At 43.1% G+C, this 18,349-nt stretch overlaps 1 protein-coding gene across 1 annotated transcript in view; it reads right to left on the reverse strand.

The window, feature by feature from the left end:
- The window catches only part of LOC311237232 (histone-arginine methyltransferase CARM1), a gene marked incomplete at its 5' end in the record, with an annotated part of 90,290 nt that overhangs the window by 60,652 nt on the left and 11,289 nt on the right, over nt 1-18,349 (reverse strand). The window contains 5 exons of the mRNA XM_084325039.1: nt 6,766-6,876; nt 8,904-9,008; nt 9,175-9,284; nt 11,997-12,122; nt 16,998-17,351. Coding sequence (XP_084181165.1) covers nt 6,766-6,876; nt 8,904-9,008; nt 9,175-9,284; nt 11,997-12,122; nt 16,998-17,351 — 806 coding nt within the window. The remainder of the gene's footprint in view (nt 1-6,765; nt 6,877-8,903; nt 9,009-9,174; nt 9,285-11,996; nt 12,123-16,997; nt 17,352-18,349) is intronic.

The raw sequence follows: 18,349 nt of genomic DNA on the forward strand, positions 1-18,349 counted from the left end.
CAAGTTTCTGCTGGAATGTGACCAAAATAAGGCAGATCATGGACGTGAATAGGCAGGCAGGGTCTCCCCCTCCCTCTCGCTCTCTGTCTCCCCCTCCCCCTCTCTCTCTCTCTCTCTCTCTCTTCCTCTGATAAAAAGGGCTGATGGCGACGGACAAGGACACACACACACCCGGTGACGGGAGCGAGGAGACAAGAGAGGATCTCTGGAGAGCCGAACCAAAGAGACACAGCGAGAAGGATCCTGAGAGCCAATGACACAGAGAGCCATTGAGACCAGATGACCGAGCCGAGGTTCATAGCAGACTCCGCCGATACGAAAAACGAGCGCTCTCTGCTGAGCACCGATACTCACGGAGACCAGGTTGTCTTGACAACCAGACCAGCGAACCACTAAGAGAGGACTCTGTGTTGTCATGGGAAACCCGAGAGACAACAACACCACCACCGGAGAAACGGCTCTGATCGGCCCTAGCTGATCAGATCATGGACAAAACTGCCACATCAAAGAGACAATTAGATTGAACCAAAGAGACGATGTACTTGTTTTAATTCCTGAGCTGTGGTATTAATAAACACCGCAGTTGTATTTTGACCACGTTGTCCGTCTCCCCTCACTTGAACCGAACATCTAAACTACCTAACCAATGCAGGAGAAGGGTGATAATAGAAAACTATACGATCATTTAGATAGAGATGAATGAAGCCAAGAAAGATACTTCACGTGCATTACTTCCAACACTGCCGCATGTTCTGTATGAACCATAATTCATTATAGTTAATTGTAAAATAGCGACAGTAGTGTAATTATAACGGGCTCATGCTCGAACAAGAGGTTGGCCTGCTTGTTTGGCACGGGGTGGAAAAAGTACCCAGGAATTATACTTAAGTGAAAGTATGGGTACTGTCTCAAAATCTGACTCAAGTAAAAGTCAAAGTATCTGGCTAAAAACACACTTGCGTAAAAGTAAAAAAGTCCTACTTTTAAATGTACTTAAGTACTAAAAAGTTAAAGTAAATTTTTTCCATCGTGGGCCAAGTTTTCATTTTAACTATACATTTCACTAGGTGAGTTAGTTGAAGAGGTGAGCCAATTAGTGAAATCATCAGCTGGTGTTTAGGCAAGGCTGGAATGAAACCAAGCATACACTCTGCCCACAATGGAATGTGTTCTGCGATAGACAATGCTGAAATGAAAGAACAGAGGACACTTTTTTTGCATTATAATTATTTAATGCACTTCTCCATTGAAGGTAAACTAACATGGACGGCATTCACATCACAGCATGAATAATATCACAATATTAAAGACTGAATATTGTAGTATCCTGAATAATATCAATATTAAAGACAGAATACTGGAGTACCCTGAATAATATCACAATATTAAAGACAGAATACTGGAGTATACCCTGAATAATATCACAATATTAACCACAGCATACTGGATTATCCTGAATAATATCACAATATTAAAGACAGAATATTGGATTACCCTGAATAATATCACAATATTAAAGACAGAATATTGGAGTACCCTGAATAATATCACAATATTAAAGACAGAATACTGCAGTATACCCTGAATAATATCACAATATTAAAGACGGCATACTGGAGTACCCTAAATAATATCACAATATTAAAGACAGAATACTGGAGTATACCCTGAATAATATAATGCAGATTTTGTACTCCAAGTGAATGTCGTTTAAGGCACTGGCCAAAACATTGAAAGTATGGGAACCCTTCAGTCTTCTTCAGGCAAGTGCAGCAGAACGCCTTTCAAAGCTTTCAGTGTCGATCCAGTGAGCGGTTACCCCAATGAAACTTCTTTGTTGGGCTGTCCAGCAATCTGTTGGACCGTTTCGTCCTCTTCAGCACTCATTGTCGCCATCTTCTATGGCTTGTCACTCTGACTGTCTATTCTTCTGATAACAGGTGTTTAATCAAAGATCCCCGCTTTCTAGTCTTGCACAAGGACCAATCAGCATGGGTATGGGCGGGTTAATTTTCCATTGATGGGGATTTGATTGGCTGTTTACCAGCGGTTGCAGGATTAATAACGTTAACGTTAGTTCAACCAGATAAACAATTCAAATATACTAATTAAAATGGTTGGACCTGTGAGATTTGTACTTTGTACTTTGTAGGTCTGCATTTTAAATGTAAGGAGTAAAAAGTATGTTTTTTTTCTCTGAAATGTAATGGAGTAAAAGTACAAAGTATACAAACCTAATAATACTCGAGTAAAGTACAAATCCCCCAAAACAGTACTTAAGTATTGTAACGAAGTACAATTACTCAAGTACTTTACACCCCTGCGCAGAACACCCACCTCCAAACGCGATTAAATATTGTTTAAAATAAAAAGCGAAATACTATTATTTTGTGTGTCATGTTTCCAAATAAGATTGGTCACAACGAAATGCTTTCTACTTCAATTTGTTGGTTAGAATAGATGACCTCCGTTGAAACTTCACTGAGACTAATAGACAGTCTATTTGTGAGCTCCCGCACAGACGTGATAATAATAATAATAATAATAATAATAATAATAATAATAATAATAATAATAATAATAATAATAATAATAATAATAATAATAATAATAATAATAATAGCTTCATCACAAATGCAGTTATGTGAATAGAAAGGTTCTTGTATATTCTCTCGTATTATTGTTTATATAGGCGACCTAATACCGACATCAAAATAGATTGTATGCCTCTACAAATCATATGCAGGTAGAAAATTTACGGAAAATCCGTTGCGATTTGGAATGAAATTGACGGAGAACTTTACTCCCTGGGTATTAATGGAACGAAACGAAGAAAAGGCAGTCATATTCCAGCACGGTTATTAATGACACCAATGGCAAACAGTGGTTAACGGTCTTTATTAGTGTTTGCGCTGCCCTGAGGCAGCAATGGTCTTTAGGAAGTTGATAGATGTCTGTCAGCCTGTCGCGTATTTCTCCCAGGCGTTCGCTGGCTTAGTCCATTTTTCCACATTTCATGGGGGTGTTTCATGACCATATATGGTTAATTACGGGCGGTGCTATATGCAAATACGTAAAACCGTGCACGAGCGCGGAGCGTAGAACAAGTGTGATAAATCCAGATTTTTCTGTACGTACACACATTCTAAATTATGTGCTTAAGAACGAAAATAGAACACTTTCTAAGAATTGTTGATAAATGAGGGCCCTGGTCTCTTTTGAAAGATAACATTCTGAAGTTACTAATGCAAAAAAGTTAAATCACTTTTAGTGCTAATGAAATAGAGTAACATAGGTCTGAACTTGAGTTGAACTTGAACTTGTGTACTCTGTAGTAAAAGAAAATCTAAAAAGAATTGGTCCTGTTGAGATCAGAGGCTCTGTGTAGGATTGTTAGTAACTGTCTAACTGGGCATATGACTGTTTACACTAGTAACTGTTTACCTGCATATATAATTGTCTCCACCAGTGAATGTTTAGTTGCATATATATCTGTTCCCACTAGAGGGCGCTCTAGGCGGAGCCACCCAGGTACTCCACCTTGTGGCGAGTATAAAAGCAAAGGTATACTCCCATTTCGTTCTCTCCCCCAATGTCTCTCAGTGAGAGAAGAACATGTATGTTACTGCTGCTCTTTCCATGTGAATAAAAAGAAACCACGCCAGTTCAGGCTCAAGATAGAAACCATGCCTCTTGACCACATTATTGTCGCCCTATAGCCGAATTCTGTTAACAGGTCCATGGTCCAAGTCCATAGCCTGAAGTCTTATGTTACAGGTCCAAATTTGATAAAAACCCGTTCAGAAATGGCTCTTTGAGAGAGATCCGGTAAACTCGAGAACCGAGGCACGGATTTGGTCGAGTGAGGCATTCGAATGGCAACAAATATATCTTTAATTTGGTAATTTATATTGTAACGAACCGTGTGTAAAACGGGCTCGCCACAGTCCAAAAACGCACACGAATGTGTCATTTCCACACACACGGACTCCTTTGTTCACTTTATTTAAACTCCAAATAACAGCAAAACAAATCATGCACCAGCAGACTGCGCTTCCCAATGTCCCAGTCACCACAAGCGTATGACAGGCAATTAGAATTGTCAGACAGTCCGGGGGTCAATAACACAACGGGGGTTCGTTGCCAGAAAAGGGGTTAATCAATACTCAGGTTTTGTCGTCCAGTCCAAGGGTCAGTACACAAGGAAAATTCGTAGCCGGTCCAGGTCGATACACACATGATCACCTCCGTTCTCCTCTCTCCTTCTACCACCACACACGGTCACAAAACTCTGAATATAATAATCACTCTCTCTCTACAAAAACACGCTCGTCTAACTCTATCTACACTAGTGTTTTATGAATGGTCTGGTATCCTGTATGTGCACGTGAGTGTGTGTCTCTAATTATTCGCAGGTGTAACCTATCCGTACTAATCAACTAGTGGGTGTGTCGTGTATGTGTGCATATGAAGTGTGTCCGCCTATGTGCTGCTCAGTGTGTGTTCCGTCAGTAACTAAACATCTATCTAAATGCTACCACACATAGGACACGTTATTATAAACGCTCCCATTCATCGCTCCACGCACCAATCGGCCAACATGCCTTTCCTCTCTCTCCGTATCCCGGCCACCTCTCTTTGAGACGTGAGACGTCGGCCTTGTCTCGCCAGCCCGGAATTCCTTGACAGCGAGTGATGCGCTGCGAGTGCCACTCGCGGTCACTTCCGGGTTTCCCCGTGCTGCGGATGACACAGAGCCAGATTCCTGCGTCTCAACCTCTACCTTTCAGTGGCATAACGCGACGTTTGCCACAATATGTTTTCGAAAAATGCAGCTCTGAGGCGCTAGACGCTCGCAAAGCGCCCGCAGGCACGTCGGCCCGAATACGGGCCGTTGCCCATTGTCCTTGACCAAGATACTGGTATTGCAACTGGATTTGGTTGCTGGGTGCTGCACTGTGGCTGATGCTCCTAAACAGTCAGGGTGGGTTAAAGGCAGAGGATACATGTGTGGCATGTAAAACTGTAACTTGGTAACTCAAGATATTCTAATACTAATGTCCTGTAACCAATAAGAGGCTGTAACCAATATAGTTGACTATTTACCGTACATACATGAGTATATCTAGGTATATCTCAGTTTCCAAGCTGCCCTCCAGACAACCACAGCCCTGCTGCATCCTGGGCCAGCAGTCTCCTCATCCCATTACCTCCTCAGAATGCCACGCTCTGCAGAGCACCGTGTGTGCGCCTGTGTATTTTTGTATGTCTGTGTTTGCATGTGTGTGTGTACGTCTGCTGTGTGAGTGTGAATGTGTGTGTGTGTGTGTGTGTGTGTGTGTGTGTGTGTGTGTGTGTGTGTGTGTGTGTGTGTGTGTGTGTGTGTGTGTGTGTGTGTGTGTGTGTGTGTGTGTGTGTGTGTGTGTGTGTGTGTGACTTATGAGGGCTATAGTCAGAGAAGTGTGACAGTACGTGATCGTATTTCCATCGTTCCGTGGTTTTCATCTGGACTCCAGCAGGGCTTGCATGCGTGAAATCACACACACACACTCACACACACACACACACACACACACACACGCACGCACGCACGCATGCACGCACGCACGCACGCACGCACGCACGCACGCACGCACGCATGCACACACACACACACACACACACACACACACACACACACACACACACACACACAGTGTGTTCATGGCATAAATCTAAGTTTGATAACAGATTTATTACCCTCAAAATCACACGCACACACACACACACACACACACAATGGTGCCAAACTATACATGTGATGTCACCTTCTGAAGGCTGAAATGTTCCTTTGTCCTAAGAGGTAGACTAGTTAGATTAGTGAGACTAGTTAGATGCATGGTTTGTCCTGAGAGGTAGACTAGACTAGTTAGATTATATTATACTATTTTACACTATCTTGTTATTTTATCTAGCACACTCTCAGGAGCAAAACAGAAAGAAGCATTTCATGCAAAAGTATTCTGTATTTCTGTATGACAACTAATAAAGAAACTTGAAACTTGACTAGTTAGACTAGTTAGATGCATGGTTTGTCCTGAGAGGTAGACTCGTTAGACTAGTTAGATTAGTTAGACTAGTTAGACTAGTTAGATGAGTGGTTTGTCCTGTGAGGTAGACTAGTAATAACTGGTAATGTAATAACTGGTAATGTAATAACTGGTCATGTGATAACTGGTAATGTAATAACTGACAATCAGGAAATACATTTGGGTCCAACCTGTTACCTACACGGTAAAAAAGAAAACTGTAAAAAAAAAAAGGTAAATGTCAGCAACAGTTGCCAAATACTTACTGTCAAATTACAGTAAAATCAAATACATTTACAGATTACAACCTTTATTTAATGGTTAATATTTTGATAAAAGGTAATTTACTGTATTATGACATTTACACGTAAAGTAGAAAAACAAAAGTAATCTGTAAAATAATACAGTGAATTTCCTGTGAAATCTCTTTTTTCTTTTACTTTTTTTTTTTTTTTACAGTGTATAGCAACAGCATTCCAGTGAATCCATCAATACTCTACGGTTTTCGATGGCCATTAGCCACTGTGAGGTCATCACTAGGATGATTCTAGTTCTCAAAATGGTGTGATCTGTTGTGATCTGTTGTGATCTGGTGTGATCTGTTGTGATCTGGTGCGATCGTACACGTGCGAGGACAGCGCGTGTACCTTTGAGCCGTCGTGTGTGTGTTTGGGCTGAGGGAGGACAGCAGCAGTACCTGTGCGTACTTGGCCATGGGACTGGTTTCCAGAGCGTACACCCTCTTGGCTCCAGCCTGCACAGCGAAGAACGACAGGATACCAGAACCACAGCCCACGTCCAGAACCACCTGGAGAAGACAGTCAGACATGGTGGAGCATGAGCATGAGAGAATAACTGTTGCTTTTGAGATGGTCAGCCTAGAAAAGTATTGAATGTGTTTCAGTCACTTGGATCACTACTTGCTCACATCACACGGAAGTAATGTCTGTCAATTACAATGACCGCAAACGTTTGCAGGTCAGTTAAAAAATGCCAGCTTTAAGTCTTTCACATGAATCCCTCATAGAGTCCCATTCATTTTAAGGGTCAATTCTGTTCACTTAATAACTCGTCATAAATGCCTTACCAAAGTATACAGTACATATGATACAGTACTGTCTCGTGATGCAGTATACAGTACATATGATACAGTACTGTCTCATGATGCAGTATACAGTATGATACAGTACTGTCTCTTGATGCAGTATACAGTATGATACAGTACTGTCTCATGATGCAGTATACAGTACATATGATACAGTACTGTCTCTTGATGCAGTATACAGTACATGATACAGTACTGTCTCATTACACAATAAATAGTGCATACTGTATGTAAAACTGACTACACTTATGTATTCATGATTAACAATTTTGCCTCAAGGGCCCATAAAGTCCAGCATATTGGATGTCATGCCATTTTGAATTTGAATGAAAAACAGTTTTTCTCCCCTAAGGCTTTTTTGTTCCTGTACCAATTAGGACCAAGCGTGCAGAACATCTTTAGGGGACACGTTTGTTGTATAAATCCCCCGACGGCCCGACGGCCCGGTACAGGGCCGAGATTCATATCACACAATGAATCTATCAATACAGAACGTATGAATTAATGTTGCATTTTTTCAAATGTAGCCGAGAGTAAAGACCCTAACCCTGTCAAAAGACCAGTCAAAGTGTATATTTTCAGCACTACGTTTGTTTACCAATTTTAAGGGTTCATATCATATTAGTGAAATATGAGTTTATAGAAATGTCAGCGCATCGAGTCGGAAAAAGGCGTATATTGACGCGAGGACACGGCGCAACCTAACTTGAGTGTAGTCTTTTGAGAGAAGAGACCCAGGGCTTTCGATGGGCTTTCGAATTTCATAAAACTACAATTCCCAGCTCAGGCCAGCCCCTGTCAATCATCTGACTTCTAGCGTGAAGCTTGTTTTTTTGTCGTTATTTTCATAAAAGTTATTGACATAAAATAGAATGCGGTTAGTTTCTCTACCTTTTTGTGAACGTCTAACAAAAAAAGTCGTGTTGCAATCTGATGAAAAATGGCGGAGCAATTACATTATAAAAAAGTAACTGTACTTACAGTAGATTTCATTCATGGTTTTTGCTGCCCTGTCAGGGGCGCCTGGTGGTACTAAATCCAGATTGAACTGCCATTGGAAAGAGAAGATTTGGCCCGATCCATAGATGTGTGACTTGGCTATAATAAGGTCATTTATAGGCCTGATATTCTATATTCATATTTCAAATTGCATGTGTCCGGATGGCAAAATTCTGTACTGTATCTACAAAAAACCCTGTAAATCATCAACCCTTTATTCATTTGCTTAATTTTTTTGTATACATGATCTCAAGAAGGTGCTGAATAAGTTCACGTCTGGTCAATGTTAGCATGGTGTTATTCACCGTCAAAGATAAAAAAGAAAAATGTATTATTATTATTTAAATTATTATAATTTCTATATTCTCCTTTGGTTCATTACAATTTACTCAAGCCTAGTAACAATATTTCTGACACTGGGAATACATTCCCTGATATCCATAGATGTCCCTAGATACCAAGAACATGCAAATGGCCCTTGTAGAAGTGGAGCAATCTTCCATTTACTTAGGTATGTATTTTTAGGCACATTTCTGAAAATATGGCTAGGGCTTAAGAGGATAATCAGCTGAATCGACTGAAAAACATGGGTTCCGTGAACAAAGAAAGTTTGTGGAAATGGCAGAAAACTACACGCATGACCACATGAACACCAACACCTCTTCGCATGACTTGCAGCTATGTTTTTATAGTGTTGTTTTTACAGTGTTGTTTTTACAGTGTGCTGTCACCTTGCCAGTGAAGTCCTGTTCGTTGGTCAGGATTGCCTGCTGATAGGTGGCTGTCCTCAGGTAGTCCTGGAGCATGGTCTGCTGCTGGGAGAGACAAGTGTCCATCTACACACACACACACACACACACACACACACACACACACACACACACACACACACACACACACACACATGCACACGCACATGCACAAGATATAATTAGTCACGCACAAACATGCACACATTTCAGCATTTTATAAACTGTGTGTGTGATTATCCCCGTCTCCTACCTCTGCAGTGGAGTCTTCTCTCCTCCCGGAGGCTCTCTCTCTGTCACTGTCTCCATCCCTCGCTCCTCTTTTGCCTCCTCTGTCCAGCAGACAGCTGAACTTGTGCAGATCTAGTGAGAGGAAACAGGGGCTCAGGGGCACTTCGACAATAAGTGTTAAAGGAACACGCCAACTTTTTGGGAAATACACATTTGTGTATTTACCATGATGATGAAATCACTGCGCCCAGGCAGCAGTGGTTCGAGAAGATTTCTAATAATTCTTTTTAAATACACAGGTCACAACATGTTTACAGGAAAGTTTTGGAGTTGTATTTGGAGTGTATTTCGTGACTGTTGGGAACTAGGCTACACTGGCACACCTACTTCCAGGGAATGACGCTCCATTATTTTTGTGCCAAATTGAGATTTCTGCCTAACTGTACTCTCCTCACACTGCTGCATCGCACTGGCTTAGTGCCTCTGTCCTCAGAACACTTGTTACGTTAAAAAATCCCTATCTGCCTAACTCACTTGTATGACTTGTGACTTACTTCCGAGGCTCTTTTCCAACAATTTTGGAGGGTGACTTTGGCGGTTGTCTATTGATGTGTTCATTTCACTGGATGTGTAACGTTTGGGGTTTTGCTCTCATCTGGGAGCAAAAGCCCTGGTGTTGCCCGATGGTAATTACCTGTCTTTCTGCACTGATTGCACTAATTGGTACCTGGTGTGTATAGTTAAGTTGGCTTTATATGTTCTTCCTGGTTACTACTCAGGTTGTCAGTCGTTCACTGAACCCTTGCCGTAAGTAGTTCTATGCATTCTTGCTGAAGTCTTATCGCTCCTTGTCACGGAGGATAAGCTATTCATTTTCATGTCTCTTTGACTGTCATGTCAAATCCGTTCTTTGGAACAAGTGCATTCGCTATGTCTCTTAGTTGTTGTGTCGCTTAGACTACCGATGTGATCTGTGACTGAAAGTATTGTTTATGTGTTTTTATTACATGGCGTTTTCACATTCGCCGAAATGCTTGCTTGTGATTGGTCAATAGCGCTCGTCAGAGGTCCGATATTACTCAATAACGGACCTCTGTGGAACAATAATGACCGCTGTGCGCAGCTGTTCGCAATCAAGGCCACTGACACACTGCATCAGTGCAGCCAATCAGACACACCTGCTGGCTGCACTGACAGCGGAGTGTGTGTGACGATGACAGCGGAGCCAGAACAGAACTGCGTCTGCATTTGATCTCGTCTTGTCGATGTAAAATGAATTAGGTATATTGTTAGTAAGTTAGCCATGTAATAAGCGGGATAATGTATAGCTATACTCGATCATTGTCGCAAAATAATTGACCTTCACTGACGTTTAAAACACCTCGGCGCTGCGCCTCTGTATTTTAAACTCCGTGTCGGTCAATTATTTTGCGACAATGACCTCGTAGCTATACATTATCCCTTACATATGCAGCATCGTCGTTTGACGAGATCCTATCTAACGTGTTTTGGAGACCTGGTTGTCTTCCCTTTGTTTTCCCGTATTCTCGAAGTCAACTTCCTGTCTGTTGTTGCTAGGCAACTGCAGCGTGGGGGGAAACTGCCCCGCCTCGTACATTGTGTACGGTTCATTTAGTGCAGAAACGGATCGTTAAAGCGTCAAATTAAAGACTATCAAGCGGAATTTTCTTCAGTCCTTCACAATGCCAAAGAGCTGCTGTGTTACGTGTTGTACTAATGACAAAAACAGAAATCCAAATCGCAAGTTTTATACCATCACGGAGGAAAAAGTAGCTGGTGGCTAACGTTCGGCTAACTCGCTCTGTGTTGTGGTCATGGTAGCTACATGCTAAGCTAACGTTAATTACATAATATTGAACCGATAGGAGCTTATCTTATCTAATCTTACGTGGATGTTTGATCGGGTAGTGGCACACGTGGTACCACCACGTAAGATTAGATAAGATAAGCTCCTATCGGTTCGATATTATGTAATTACCGTTAGCTTAGCATGTAGCTACCATGACCACAACACAGAGCGAGTTAGCCGAACGTTAGCCACCAGCCACTTTTTCCTCCGTGATGCATCAGCTGGTATTATATAAAACTTGCGATTTGTATTTCTGTGTTTGTTATTAATACAAAACGTAACACAGCAGCTTCAATTTGGGTATTCGAGAGATGGCCATGTCTGCAGGTGTTTTGTATGGACATTATGTCAAGTCAATCAGGGGGAGATCTTTGACTCATATCTCGCCTTAGAATCACCAGAAAGGCTTTCGAAATAGTGAAATGCCATGTTGGCCTCAATATTTTCAAAACAAATCGTATGAAAATGTTATGAAATGAACAAGAATGTGATAAAACATGTAATAAAAACGGACCTCAACGCATGCATTTGATGGTAGAAATCTGTATGGTCCCCCTATACCAAGATGGCGGCGGTCTCGTGACATCAGAGTGTCTTCGAGAATTGTTTACTTTGTGAAGTGGATCTGATGTGTTTCGGAGACGGACATTTCTCCCGTCAGATACGTATTCATTCTCTGCTCTCAAATAAAGAACGGCTCATTGTTTTGAAAATCAACACCTGCCTATCATCTTGTCTGTACTACACCGCACCTGGGTCCAGCACACCTACAGTACCAGACCGTAACAGGATGCATTCAACAAGGCATTCTACATGTAAAACAGTATCTATACATCTCCCCTTTATCCGGCACCAATTTGTGTCCCAGGTTTGCTGAAACTGAGCGGAAGTGACACAAAATGGCCGTCAGACTGCGAGCTTCGGAGAGGACGTGGTGACATCACATGGAAACACAGAATAAGGTCCCTCCTTACCGCTTGGAGATTTGAACCGTAGCACAACACTCAGGTTGTCGACGGTCACCAGGAAGGACTGGCTTCCGACACGACAACATTCCGTCTCCGCGGTGACGGTGAATCTGTACAGATGGACGCCATCACCTGGAAAATGGGATGTTGAGGAAAGACACTTTGAGAAATACACACGGAGGTTGTCATGGTTGATTTAATTCGGTACACCAAAGATTGCTGCTGTAGGGTTTTTATATTGTTGTCACGGTTGCATAGCGTTGTCACATAGCGTGCGGGCAGAGTGAGAGACCAAATAGAATATAAATTTTTTTATCCACTTTTTCTCCCATTTTCTATTTTTCTCCCATCCCAATTTCGTATCGTCCAATTCAACCCTCCCCTGTCTCGAACGCTGTTTCTTGCCTCCCACAAGCCGGCTGCAATGTGGACTAAGTCATACATAGCACGAGTCCCCTCCGATACTCAAGGTAACAGCAGTTGCATCTTTCCACCTGTGCGGCGCGATCTTTCAGCATCAGGGGTCTGCGCTTTGGAGGGGCGCCACCCCCATCGCTTCCTGATTCTACTGCGCAAGCGCACCAACCGACCTGTAGGAGTCGCTGTCCACAACGCCCCGATCCCCACCCATCAGTTTCCCACCCCCTAATACTGCCAATGTGTATTAGTACGGATGACCAGCTAAACTGAAAGCAATGTGCTCGAACCCAGCATCTCCAGCATTGGTGGTGAGTGCCTTGCCCACTGCACCACCTAGCCGCCCTACCAAATAGAATATTATGGTCGCATTCAAACCGATGCTCCGATTAAAATAAAGAACAGAACGCAAGACACCAGAGAGATCTATGGATGGAAGTGAAAACAAGACCGGGCAGGATTAGTTAGGCCACGACAGTCACGCGTGTTTCAACACGGTCTCGCTTATCGACCGCAGGAGAAAGGTACATATTGTATGCTGTGTTATAGCCATGAGTAATATATTGACGTGTTTACAATGTTTATTTACAAAATGTACAATGTGTATGGATTACTAATAAGTACATTTATACAATGGCATGCAAATGTCTTGATTCTGAAACAGTCAAGTTAGACATTGTTATTTCGTATAACACACTCCACGTGACCCCAGATCCCTCCCACAACCGTGACCCCAGATCCCTCCCACAACCGAATTACTTTTTTTTTCTGTCTGAATGAATCCGCCATAGATAGACAACGAATCCTCCAAAAAAGATAGTCACCTGGAATATGTTAGTTCATTACACATATGTTGGATTATGTCATTAATTTGTCATGACCCATTGTGAAAAAGAAAAAAAAATCGCAAAAAAAAAAAAAAAATGGCTGCAGATTCTTTATTTTTTTTTGTCAGACCATTGGATTTTATTGATTGATTGATTGAAAATTGTATGAACAGATTGCAGAATGGGTACAATACAGTACGGCTCAATACACACAATTGTTAAGGGGATGCAAACCAGAGAAAGACTTTCGTCTTGTTTACATCAGGGTCCCCCATTTTCAATTCATCATAACATATATGACATACATGACATACAGATAGACAGTACTGCTACATCTATACATTTATGACATACCAGATTTACAAATACAGTACTGTTTGTGATACAAAAAGATTCTAAAAAAGAGAGTATATACATTTGACGAAGAAACTGTACATTGGAGGTGGTTGGGTGGGGGGAGGGGTTGGGTAGGCGGGGGGGGCAACTGTACATTGGATTATCGACGAAACCTTACTTGGTCCCAAGAAGAGGGTCTTGTGTATTATTGGGTTAGGACATTTACTGTACATTGGAGGGGGTTGGGTTAGGGGGTTTGAGAGTGTTTTTGAAAGTGGGTAGTGATTCACATTCCTTTACAGCTGTGGGTAGGGCGTTCCACATTGACGTGGCATAATTGCGAAACGTGTTTAGTCCCTTGTTTGAGCCGAATCTGGGTTTAACATGGTTTGTGGAGCTCCCTCTGGTGTCTACTAGTGGATCTACTATTGGATCTACTTTCTCTGTGGATGGTTTTATGAATAAATCTCCATTATGCTTCAATTACTGTGTGTTTATTGTATAGCAATAAGGTTGGGTGAATTGGGCCATTGTATAAAAGCATTACATCACTTTAAGTCGTGTGTTATACTCATTAGATCCTGCCTAGGGGGGTCTAACGACCCTCCGCTGCACGTTGGGCCTAACAACCACCCCTAGGCGTGATCTAATGAGTATATGTGATGTAATGCTTAATATTACATATTAAAAATATGTAAACTTTTTCAGAAAACATTTCAGTTTCCCTGCTGGTGCGCTCACATCACATTAAACTAACCATAACCTTAACCCTAACCATACTGTTACCTTAAACTAACCATAACCATAACCCCGATTGGCTACGATTGCGTTGCAATTTCTGGAAATGGATGCAGAGACGAGGAACGCCAGTCTGAGAGACACTGGCTCCAGTCTGAGAGACACTGGCTCCAGTCTGAGAGACACTGGCTCCAGTCTGAGAGACACTGGCTCCAGTCTGAGAGACACTGGCTCCAGTCTGAGAGACACTGGCTCCAGTCTGAGAGACACTGGCTTCCAGGCTAAATCATCTCTGGATGAGACTTCATCACGATCGCCACTGGAATGTCCGTCCACATGGTGTGGTTGCCATGGTGTCTGTCTCCGAGTCTCGTGCATCGAACTGACTCTGATTTCCATGACAACGTTGTCAAGCATTCCGTGATCCCAGCCATTTTGAGGTGGCCCAGCCGATTAGGTCCCCGGTCAGTCCAGTGTTTATTACTGGATGTTGATGTTTCTACATTGTGTGTGTGTGTGTGTGTGTGTGTGTGTGTGTGTGTGTGTGTGTGTGTGTGTGTGTGTGTGTGTGTGTGTGTGTTGTAGCAAGCAGCCAGAAGTCTAATGTATCGAGAAGACACACATTTCTCTCTCTCTCTCTCTCTCACACACACACATGAACACAAACACATTCATGGAGTCAGAAACAGTGAGAGATAGTGAGCGAGACATACAGACAGAGGGAGAGAGAAAGAGAGAGAGAGAAACAGTGAGAGAGACAGAGAAAGAGAGAGAGAGACAGAGAAATAGAGAGAGAGAAACAGTGAGAGATAGGGAGAGAGACACACAGACAGAGGGAGAGAGAAAGAGAGAGAGAGAAACCGTGAGAGATAGGGAGAGAGACACACAGACAGAGGGAGAGAGAGAAACAGTGAGAGAGAGAGAGACAGAGAGAGAGTGAGAGAGAGACAGAGAGAGACAGAGAGAGAGAGTGAGAGAGAGACAGAGAGAGAGAGAAACAGTGAGAGATAGGGAGAGAGACACACAGACAGAGAGACAGAGAGAGAGAAAGAGAGAGAGAAACAGTGAGAGAGAGTAACCGTGAGAGATAGGGAGAGAGACACACAGACAGAGGGAGAGAGAGAGAGGGGAGATAGAGGAAGAGAGAGAGAGAGACAGAGAGAGAGAAAGAAAGTGTGTGTGAGAGAGAGAGCGTGCGTGTGTGCGTATGCTGAACAGGAAACAGGAAAGTGTCATGGACACGTGCATATACATACAAACATACACACACAGCCACATGTGTACACATTCACATGCACACTCAAATGTGTACATAAATTCCACATAATAAACACACAGACACACACAGAACAGACCAGACCAGAGTAGAACACAACAGAACAGAACAGAACAGAACAGAGTAGAACCGAACAGAACAGAACAGAGCAGAGTAGAGTAGAGTAGAGTAGAGTAGAGTAGAGTAGAGTAGAGCAGAGCAGAGCAGAGCAGAGCAGAGCAGAGCAGAACAGAACAGAACAGAACAGAACAGAACAGAACAGAACAGAACAGAACAGAACAGAACAGAACAGAGTAGAGTAGAGTAGAGTAGAGTAGAGTAGAGTAGAGTAGAGTAGAGTAGAGTAGAGTAGAGTAGAGTAGAGTAGAGTAGAGTAGAGTAGAGTAGAGTAGAGTAGAGTAGAGTAGAGTAGAGTAGAGTAGAGTAGAGTAGAGTAGAGTAGAGTAGAGTAGAGTAGAACAGAGTAGAACAGAGTAGAACAGAACAGAACAGAACAGACCAGAGTATAACAGAACAGAGCAGAGTAGAACAGAACAGAACAGACCAGAGTAGAACAGAGTAGAACAGAACTGAACAGAACAGAGCAGAACAGACCAGAACAGAACAGAACAGAACTGAACAGAGTAGAGTAGAACAGAACAGAACAGAACTGAACAGAGTGGAGTAGAACAGAACAGAACAGAACAGAGCAGAACAGAACAGAACAGAGTAGAGTAGACAGAACAGAACAGAACAGAACTGAACAGAGTAGAGTATAACAGAACAGAACAGAACAGAACTGAACATAACAGAGTAGAGTAGAACAGAACAGAACAGAACAGAGCAGAACAGACCAGAGTAGAACAGAACAGAACAGACCAGAGTAGAACAGAACAGAACAGAACAGAACAGAGTAGAACAGAACAGAACAGAAAATAACAGAACAGAACAGAACAGAACAGAGTAGAACAGAACAGAACAGAACAGAACAGAACAGAACAGCGGAATCTATTGTTCCAAGAACTCCCATTAAAAGTTAGATGCTTGTTAAAGCCGTATGTGTTTCCCTGCACTTCTGAGACCATATTTGCAAATGGACATGGATTTGTATGCATGTCATTGTGTGTGTGTGTGTGTGTGTGTGTGTGTGTGTGTGTGTGTGTGTGTGTGTGTGTGTGTGTGTGTGTGTGTGTGTGTGTGTGTGTGTGTGTGTGTGTGTGTGTGTGTGTGTGTGTGTGTGTGTGTGTGTGTGTGTGTGTGTGTGTGTGTGTGTGTGTGTGTGTGTGTGTGTGTGTGTGTGTGTGTGTGTGTGTGTGTGTGTGTGTGTGTGTGTGTGTGTGTGTGTGTGTGTGTGTGTGTGTGTGTGTGTGTGTGTGTGTGTGTGTGTGTGTGTGTGTGTGTGCGTGTGTGCGTGCGTGCGTGTGTTGTGCTCACCATCCTGCACGGTAAGCTGCTGACTCTTCTCCACTCCTGCTGAGAGCAGTAAGGTCAGCTCCTGCTCCGCTCCTCGTCTCCTCACCTTGACGTGTTCCTCGTTCACCTCCTTCACCTCCTCCCCTGCTCCCCGCACCTCCTCGTTCACCTCCTTCACCTCCTCCCCTGCTCCCCGCACCTCCTCGTTCACCTCCTTCACCTGCTCCCCTGCTCCCCCCACCTCCTCCTTCTCCACTCTCACGTCCTCCCCTGCCCTCTCCTCCTCAACCGTGAACACCCTGACGGAGAACCGTGGCAGACGCTCCTCTCTCCTCCTCCTCTCCTCCTCCTCCTCCTCCTCCTCCTCCTCCTCCTCTTCCTCCATTCTCTTCTCCTCCTCTTCCTCCATTCTCATCTCCTCCTCCTCCTCTCTCCTCATCTCCACTCTCATGTGCGGAGCAGCTGATCGACCATGGGGGGAGAGGGGAAGGAAGGAGGAGAGAAGAAAGGGGGAAGGCAGAGAATGAGAAGGGGAGGAGTGAGGGGAGGGAAGAGGGGAGGGGGGAGGAGAAGAGGAAGGCAGAGAATGAGAATGGGAGGAGACAAGGAGAGAAGAGGAGAGGGGGAGATTGATTGATTGAAAACTTTATTAACAGATTGCAGAATGGGTACAATACAGTACGGCTCAATACACACAATTGTTAAGGGGATGCAGACCAGAGAAAGACTTTCGTCTTGTTTACATCAGGGTCCCCCATTTTCAATTCATCAGGACATGACATACATGACATACAGATATACAGTACTGCTACATCTATACATTTATGACATACCAGATTTGCAAATACAGTACTGTTTGTGATACAAAAAGAATCCAGAAAAGAGTATATACATTTGACGTAAAAACGGTACATTGGGGGAGGTTGGGTAGGTGGGGAGGGGTGGCTGTACATTGGAGGTGGTTCGGTGGGTGGGGTGGGGGGGGGGTGAGGGGTTGTGCAGGAGGGGGGTGGGGGAACACTGTACAACTGTACAAGCAAAACTGTACATTGGAATATTGACAACCATACTTGGTCATTTACTGTACAGGAGGAGGTAGAAGGAGAGGGAATAATTGAAAAGTGCTCCAACATCCAGTACACAAGTGCTCCAACATCCAGTACACAAGGGCTCCAACATCCAGTACACAAGGGAAAAGATTTAACACACCCACAGAGAGAAACACACAGACACAGAGAGACAGATAGAGAGACAGAGCAATATACAGAGAGAGAGAGGGTAAATACACCCAGTAAGATACTTGAACCACTGATATTTCTCCTATAAGAAGGGAGAATTATAGGGTAAATACACCCAGTAAGATACTTGAACCA

The sequence above is a fragment of the Notolepis coatsorum genome (genome assembly GCF_963971535.1).
Source record: "Notolepis coatsorum genome assembly, chromosome: 11".
Taxonomy (NCBI): domain Eukaryota; kingdom Metazoa; phylum Chordata; class Actinopteri; order Aulopiformes; family Paralepididae; genus Notolepis; species Notolepis coatsorum.